The sequence below is a fragment of the Tachypleus tridentatus genome, chromosome 1 (genome assembly GCF_004210375.1).
Source record: "Tachypleus tridentatus isolate NWPU-2018 chromosome 1, ASM421037v1, whole genome shotgun sequence".
In the NCBI taxonomy this organism is placed as follows: Eukaryota; Metazoa; Arthropoda; class Merostomata; order Xiphosura; family Limulidae; genus Tachypleus; species Tachypleus tridentatus.
In genome coordinates this window covers 177,572,737-177,581,911 of record NC_134825.1, presented here as the reverse complement: position 1 = coordinate 177,581,911, position 9,175 = coordinate 177,572,737, and the positions used below count along the sequence as shown (strand labels likewise).

General features: G+C 39.9%; 1 protein-coding gene across 1 annotated transcript; it reads right to left on the bottom strand.

Annotated features, from left to right (window-relative positions):
• Nucleotides 1–207: 207 nt before the first annotated feature.
• LOC143233745 (uncharacterized) lies at nt 208–7,617 on the bottom strand. Its single transcript, XM_076470340.1, has 14 exons — nt 7,599–7,617; nt 7,388–7,512; nt 6,670–6,937; nt 6,324–6,558; nt 5,814–6,036; nt 5,645–5,728; nt 5,188–5,394; nt 4,096–4,815; nt 3,685–3,837; nt 2,986–3,207; nt 2,384–2,675; nt 1,887–2,035; nt 1,345–1,593; nt 208–830 (listed from the first exon to the last, which is right to left on the bottom strand). The coding sequence occupies exons 1-14, from the start codon at nt 7,615–7,617 to the stop codon at nt 294–296; spliced, it is 3,483 nt and encodes a 1,160-aa protein (XP_076326455.1). The 3' UTR covers nt 208–293.
• Between the last annotated feature and the right edge of the window lie 1,558 nt (nt 7,618–9,175).

Sequence of the window (9,175 nt, the reverse complement as noted above, 5' to 3'; positions counted from 1 at the left end):
TAGTTATACTTTGTGAAAGTTTGCTATTGTATACTATAAATTAGACTTGAGTGAATGTTTACTGTTATTTACTGTTGGTTAGACTTGAGTGAATGTTATAAGTTAAACTACAGTACATCAGTTAGAACAATTAACAAATCCTTGCAGCTGATCCTTGTTTCGGAGATTTAACTGTAGTGATGTAAAAAGTACTTTTCACAATATTACTAAACGTTTATAAAATGCTTTATTTGAATGAAAACTAACAAAAAGGTTGAGAAAATAAAACAAATCTAACAATAAAAAATGACAAGTTACGGATACAAAGAGTGGCACGTTTTGGCTACCTCTATTTTATCCATGTGGTTTGGAACGAGTTCCCCAACCGTGTCAGACTTCACCTTTTCTAGCAACTCTCTCACTGAAGGGCTGTCGTGGGGCAGACAGAGGAAGTGACGAGTCAACTCCTGGGTTTCCAAGCTTCCGATACAGTCCTCTTTACAGACAGGGACGGGTTCTGTGCTGACACAGATATTGTTTTCTCGGTACCTGATCCATACTTTGTTTCTGACACATCTGGGTTCAGTAACGAGACGCTCTTTGTGAGTACGCTGGAACCAACTTTCTTCTTGGACGGGTTTTTCTTGATAATACTGTCTCGTGCGAGGACACACAACAGGGTAGATGGGTTGGGATGGGATATGGCACTGCTGGTCTTTGAGGGCATAGCTGTTGACAAAATCTTGGCTGTCGGTATAAACGCAGAGGTTGGGTCCCACGAACTCCCTATAGCTCTCCTCGTTGAAATCCCCACAGAGACCACAGTGTTTACCTTTGTACCTCGGAGATACCTAGAATAAAATTACAACTACTCAGTGTTTGAAAAGACGGGAAGTTTAACACCACGTGTTGAATTATTGTAACTTCTCTTTCTAAGAGTTTGTTTAACGGATGTGTGGTGAAATTTGCGTTTTGACGAATCTAGACGTTTGCTTAAAAATTCTGTTATTTGTTTCTGTTCTGACAATAAACCAACAATTTTAAAACTTCTCTGTTATTTGTTTCTGTTCCGACAATAAACCAAAAATTTTAAAACTTCTCTGTTATTTGTTTCAAATAAAACAACAATTTTAAAACTTCTCTGTTATTTGTTTCTGTTCCGACAATAAACCAACAATTTTAAAACTTCTCTGTTATTTGTTTCTGTTCCGACAATAAACCAAACATTTTAAAACTTCTCTGTTATTTTTTTCTGTTCCGACAATAAACCAACAATTTTAATACTTCTCTGTTATATGTTTCTGTTCCGACAATAAACCAACAATTTTAAAACTTCTCTGTTATTTGCTGCTGCAAAACACTGACCTTAACTCTTGCATTCACACCGTCATATTCGATGACCAGGCCTTCTCGCTCTGCTTGGAGAACCACAATAGGTCGGGATACAGTTTCTTCCAGGTAAATGTACACAGGGAATTCTTGAGATCCTGTCTTGACCGGCTGACCAAGTGTCAAAGTTCGTGTCTGACCGTTAATCACAAGCTCGACGGGAGAGCGTTGTTTCAGCGAAGGAAGCAATTTGATTTGTTGACCAGAGATGGACACGAGCAAAGACTGTGAATAAAGACCGCATCTGGTTAACATATAGAATGGACCTAATTTTCACATAAACACCTATAAAATGAATCTCTTCAACTCCCACATAAACACCTATAGAACCAATCTTCTTAACTCCTAATGTTTCATACTAGCGATATGTAAAAACGTTTAGTACACCTGTTTCATACGGTTCAAGAAACTCTTACATACATTGACTATGTGTATTTAGTTACACCCGTAAAGAGGTGGAAGCTCTACAAGCTCGTCCACAACACCATCTATTCTAAACAATATTCGAAACTACACACCCTCTCACGCCTTGACGGGTTCACAATAACGGCGTATCTTTCCTCATGGGAGCAATCTTTGGAGAGAAGGTACTGGCAGCTTGTCTCCGGTAGAAGGAACGTCACGTTGTCAAGGGTCGTAATGTACTTCTCCATCAAAGAGCACACAGCTGTTGAAGAAAAGACATGATCAGATTCCAAAATATTGGTGTCACCAGTGAGTTAAGTAAAAAACTAAAGTTATTAAAACAACAAAACACGATCTGTTTTATAGCTTCAGCTGAAACGTACACAACGGAACATTTGCGCTCTATTCATCTGAAGGATGGTACTGACCATTGGCCTACAGTACTTCTACACAGTAGGTAACTGTACAATAAATTCAGTTAGAAGTTATATAATAGGTCTCAGACTTTGAAAGTAGTGATGCTCCATTTACTAATCATTTAAATTTTCACGGCGGTCAGTAAAAGATTATATATATTGAAATGTTTGTCACTAAACAAATTTCTACTTACGCTCCACTTCAGGAGTTATTACGCTGACGTGTCTCTCTACCACAGGTTTCAGTGTGGACACTGGTTTCAGGTAGGGCACATAGATCTTTCTGAAGACGGTGTTTTCTGTGGGTTTCTCAATAACTAAGTCAAGCAGCGTCACTCCGGGTAGCTGTCTGACAAACTGGCCAGTAATACGGATCTTACTGTCGGGATTGCGAACGTCTACAGGATTGTTCTGGAGACGAGGATATAGATACGTCTTGAGAGCCAAGTCCAGATGTTGAGTTATGTTGAGCAGGTAAAGAGGAATCTGAAATTACAGTAACTCGCTTTATCTATTAAGTGTATGACTTAACACTCATCATAACCACACTGTACCTAACCAGTGTTCATCACAACCACACTGTACCTCACCAGTGTTCATCGCAACCACACTGTACCTCACCAGTGTTCATCACAACCACACTGTACCTCACCAATGTTCATCACAACCATACTGCACCACACCAGTCATCATCACAACCACACCGTACCACACCAATGTTCATCACTACCACACTGTACCACACCATGAAAACTATACTGAACCACATATTTGTTGATCTATAACTAAAACTTACGTCTTCATAGTTGACCTCCACCGTGAATTTATCGAGATAGCTGTCGTTTACCACGGCAAGTTTGCAGGCATAACTTTGTGACTTGCCAATCTGCTTATCAACCTGGCATTGCCTGTAATACCACGGTAGTGACCACTGTCCACTGAAATGTGTAGTGTCTAATCTTACGGCCGTTCGCGGTTGAATTACGTTCAGTTGCTCCTGACTTTTCTCGAAAACGGCCTATTAATAAAATAAATAGTTTAATGTATGGTCTACAAGATTCGATACGTAACACTGTAGTAAGCAGTTGAAGGTTTTATACTATTACAACTGGTATTTTGATAATGTAAACTAGAGAGGTTCTGATATATATAACATCGTAGTAAGTTTGTTTTTGAATTTCGCACAAAGCTACTCACCACCCACCGCCAACTCTTGGGCTTCTCTTTTACCAACGAATAGTGGGATTGACTGTCACATTATAACGCCCCCACGGCTGAAAGGGCGAGCATGTTTGGCGCGACGGGGATGCGAACCTGCGACTCTCAGATTACGAGTCACACGCCTTAACACGCTTGGCCATGCCGGGCCTATCGTAGTAAGTAATAAGCATTATTGAAACAGAGATATTGATATAAAGTTGTACACACAAGTTTCAATATACAATGCTTTAGTTACTGGTTTTATCCACCATGTAACACATTTAAGACTGCTTACCTTTATGACAACATTCTTATTTTCTGCTGTCAAACACTGATGACCCCATCTCAAGTCTGCATCGACGAAAATTCTCTGATCCTTAGTTGCCGTTGTGTCAAAAGAAAACACGTATGGTGTCGGAGGGAATTGAATCACTGAGTTGAGACACACCTATATGGAACAATAGTTATCTTGTTATTATGAATGTATCGGTTGTTTCCATCACGTTTAATGTTTTTACTGTGAAAGTCTCGATAAAGAACATCTTAAAGGCATGAAGATTGTTTTTGTTTTTGTTTTCGTTCTTCAAATTAAACTTCGAACGGGCACGTTAAACTTTTAACAAAATGCTACTATTCAAAATCATAACAAAATATTTTAACGTACTTAAATTCACCTCCGATAATACGAAATGACTTCGTTACCTACCTCGACCGGATATGATTTGTAGGATTCGTGACGAGTTTTCTGGAGATGAATTTTGATCCAGTTAGTCCTGGAGTCTAGAGTGCGGGTATAAAAAATGCTGAGTACGTTGGTTAGAGGGATATGTCCTCTGGCTTCTAACGTCAACCTGAGGGAGTGAGTTACAGTATCTTTCTCCACTCTCGAGCTGCTGGATTTTGGAGTGATCCGTTCAGAGTTATCCACGTCAATATTTTTTTTGAAAAAACTGAATGGTGCTTTGAACAAAGAATAAGTCTTCTCTAGAAGTCCATAGTGAAATGGGTCCTCATTCCGTGTCTCACGGTAGAGCGGGTCCTCATTCCGTGTCTCACGGTAGAGCGGGTCCTCATTCCGTGTCTCACGGTAGAGCGGGTCCTCATTCCGTGTCTCACGGTAGAGCGGGTCCTCATTCCGTGTCTCACGGTAGAGCGGGTCCTCCTCCCTCCGCTGGTTGTACAAAGGTTTCTTCCTACGGATCTGATGGTGAAGAGGATCCTCCCTCCACGTCTGACGGTAAACTGGATCTTCCTTTCGAACTTGAGAGTAGATTGGGTCCTCTTCCCGGACTTGAGAGTAGATTGGGTCCTCTTCCCGGACTTGAGAGTAAATTGGGTCCTCTTCCCGGACTTGAGAGTAGATTGAATGTTCCTTCTGGACTCTTAATTTTTCTTCAGTTCGCTTGTACTGGAAGGTGATGGCATACTGTAACAGAAGTTATTAACAGATATGAACTAAAGCAGGTAAAATATAGTCATCTGTTTTAACATTTCTTTAAAGTATACAAAATTCCGCATGTTTTTTATTATAAATCCTAACCGCTTTCTACATTTTGATAATTCAAGATGAATGGCATGATGTTAAAACATATTTCTAATTCTAAACGTGATATTGACTTAAAGGTCCACACAAGGTCAAAGGTAATGCAATCTTAATATTGACTTTAAGTCTCACATAAAGCCAAAAGATATTAAGGAAATAGATGAAGACGGTTTATAAAGGACGTCAAAAACAGCATTGTTACGTTATTGGTTGACTATTTCCTAATTCAACTTATTACGTTTAGTTCTAACTAACCTCGTAGACTGGAGTCCGGTTGTCTGGCTCGATAGAGACGACCAGTTGACGGTGTGTGTTGTCCAGATTATTGAATGCTTCCAGCAGTCCAGCCAAGTAACCCTTCTCTTGGCTCACGTAGAATGGAAGGTCAGACCAAATAGTTTCTGCCTCCCCCCGTACACGGATTCCTAGTCCAAAGATTTCTTGGCCGTATCTCTCGTCGTACTAGAATGGAACAGTTTGAACTTCTTTCCTCACAAAATGTACACAGAACGTAAGGAGTAAACAAAGAAACTGTTTTAAGACTTAATTCAGATATATAATCATAGCAGGTTATGACAAAGATGTTTTATATTATTCACTTTAATCTGACTTATAAACGTATCGTCAATGTGTCATAGTAAAAACAAATCATTAGAAAAAATTGTACCCGATAAAAGAGGATTGGTAAAGCATATAGAGTGAGAATACGCACCTTAAGAGGGATCGGTAAAGCATACAGAGTGAGGATACGCACCTTAACAGGGATCGGTAAAGCATACAGAGTGAGGATACGCACCTTAAGGTGGATTGGTAAAAGTATACAGAGTGAGAATACGCACCTTAAGATGGATTGGTAAAGCATACAGAGTGAGGATACGCACCTTAAGAGGGATCGGTAAAACATACAGAGTGAGGATACGCACCTTAAGAGGGATCGGTAAAGTTCTTATTGGTACTGCATCCCCCAGATAGGGTTCCTCTGGTGGCAGAACCAAGTCACTCTTCTGAACAAATGTATAAGCGTCTGTTTTATGGTAGAAGATCTTGGTGAGTTTGGGCTGGATGTTTAGTCGTAAGGTGTCGCTGCGGACATCTAGCTGTAGACTGATATTCAGGGGAAGCGTCACGTGATATCTTTTGACTAGGCTACTTCCATAACAGGTTTGTGTTGCAGGTTCGATAAACCCTCCAAAACGTTAGAAGAATAATGGGCCCTGGTCAGAGAGAACGTGATCTTGTTATTTCAATTGAAAAAACACAACTCTTTTAATAAATAGCAACATAGATAGGTTTTTAATGTAGCTCACTTCACAAACATTGAAATATAGACATATTACTATGATAAATTATAGGGAAGGAAGAATCGGCTAGTGAGAGAACGTGCGACTTACGTCGGTTGGATCTCCACACCAAAAGTACTAGAGCGACGGCTACTTGTTGGGGTTTGAACACGAATGTCTCTCACACGGACGGAAAGTAAGATTGGTTTCTGGTTGATCAAGAACACTGGGAAACCAATCTCTGAAGACAGAATAGTGAAAGAGGAAGAGGGCATTATTAACTTGATGTAGTGTCCAGGCACTCCCGAACGTACCTGCTGCTCTAGTTGTTGGTAGAACTGGATGGCTGTTTGACAAAAAATATTTGTCATTAAACATTAAATTTATCGATGAAATAAACCCGCGTATAACAGGACTAAAACACTTTCGTTATATATAATGTTAACTGGTATCATACCTGTCTGCAGTATCTCCGTCACGTGCTCCTTGTCAAAGGTGTACAGGGAAGTCCTCTCAAAGAGTTGGAAAAGAACCCTGACCTTCAATTCCTCGGGTTCTCGTAGAACCACGTTTAATTTATCCCTCAGTGTTTCGTAACGCTCACGCAGCCTTTCCACTCCTAACTTCGTGGAACCGAACAGAATGGTAGATAGTTCAGAAAGGATTTCACTCCGGGTTACCAATCTATCGAAGACTTGCTCTAAGCCTTGAGCCACGATTGACAGCTAAAGGGAAGTCACATAAAAGTATCAAGCCTCTGAATCCCGCGTTATCCCACTGTTCTCACCATAATCTCAATATCAGTAACACTTCCTGAACACATTACGTGATTTTAACGTAATGCTATATTTTAGTAGACATATGAAAATATTATAAGTATAAACGTTCCTAAATATTTTCAAAAGATATGAATTTCACGTGCGCTCTTCAGTGTCACTAAACATGTAGATTTCACAGTTACTTAATGTTCATTTGTTTGTTGTGAAACATAAACCTACACAATGGGCTATGTATGCTGAGCCCAACAGAGGTATCAAAACCACATTTGTAATATCATAAACACTCAGACTTACTACTGAACCAATAGGTGCTCAGACTAAGCCTTCAGACTTATCACTGAACCAATGAGTAACTTAGAATTTAAGATGAGAGATACCAGAGAGCGGTTACCTTACCTGTACTGGGATATCCCAGACAGGGCCAGTGTTTTGCATTATGTTGAAGAAAGCTACTCTGGGGATTGTGGAAACGTTACTGTGGGTCAACTGGTAGAGCGTGTTGATGCTGTAGTCTCTGGGAACTGAAAGAAATATCTAACATCAGTTTCTACTTTAATAGAACTGACATTCTATTCAAGACGAGTTTGTTATAGAATACTGAACTTACTCTCATTAAATTCAGCCATTTTCAGAAAGGAATATTTGAGCCCCAAGTCAAGAGGTTTGATTCCTTCAATCACCTGTCGGATCTTCTGAGCCCTAGAAAGAAAAAAACGAAAACACGGACAATCAAGTTCCTGCTTAGTGCTTTAGAAAATAATTTATCGCTTGGAATTAGCAGGTAATCACAGCTGTTGTTTGGTGGTTCGTGTAACTATAGAAAGTAAGCCGAAAGATCGTAGTTTAGCTTTGGTTATTACAGAAACAAGGTATGGTGCTGTAACTCTGGCTATTATAGAAACAAAGTATGGTGCTGTAACTATGGTTATTATAAAAACAAGGTATGGTGGTGTAACTCTGGTTATTACAGAAACAAGGTATGGTGCTGTAACTCTGGCTATTATAGAAACAAAGTATGGTGCTGTAACTATGGTTATTATAAAAACAAGGTATGGTGGTGTAACTCTGGTTATTACAGAAACAAGGTATGGTGCTGTAACTCTGGTTATTACAGAAACAAGGTGTGGCGGTGTAACTCTGGTTATTACAGAAAGAAGATACGGTGGTGTAACTCTGGTTATTACAGAAACAAGGTATGGTGCTGTAACTCTGGTTATTACAGAAACAAGGTGTGGCGGTGTAACTCTGGTTATTACAGAAAGAAGATATGGTGGTGTAACTCTGGTTATTACAGAAACAGAGGTTGGTGTTGGTGTTTAGATACTTACAAATTCTGGAAGCAAGGTATGGTGGTGTTGCTCAGGCTCTTGAGAGAGGTGTACACCACGTGAGACACCTGTTTGTTCTCTTCCAACCACAGGCGCGTGACGATCTGTTCGAGGAGAGGGCGAGGAGGATTGGTAAAGAGCACCACGGTGAAAGCAGCGATCCGGACCTCGTAAGGCTCAGCTGTGTTGAAGAAGATGGGAGTAAGTAGTGGCAACACCTGGAAGAAGACAAATAAAACTGATACAAGTCAACCCTCTAGCTCAAGGTTGGATCTCGTCCATTGTTTTACTTCCATAACTAAAACGTTTGATTGATACATTACATTAATCTACGACACCTACCACCTCTGGATCTCGGGTGACAAGATGGTGCAAGGTGTAGATGATGACTTGACGAAGATAGTTACATGTTGCGACTGGATTCATGTCATTTCTCAGCTTTAGACAACTGGGAGTCTGTCCGATGAGGTAAGGTTTGAGGTATTCCAAAGTCAAAGGGTGGCCAATGCTAGCCAATGTCTCGATGTAAATTACTTTTTCGTGGAAATCTTGGGAAGATTCAAGAAGTAAACTGATTTTCTACATGAGAAGAAAAACAAATAATTAGAGTGTGTCTGAAAATGATCATATCACAGGTTGTGAAAAGTAATAATTTTGTATATTTGTTGTTGAAATAGGGATGATAAAATGGTATTTCTGAACAGTAAATCTATTAGCTCTTCTCACCTTTACATAGTCTTTCACAATGTCCATTCTGCACAGGGGAACTTCAGGGTCATATTCTTCTCGCTCAAGACCTCTTCTTGGTACTAACTTCTCCTGTTGTAAGTTAGGCACGACACATGCATCACGAACA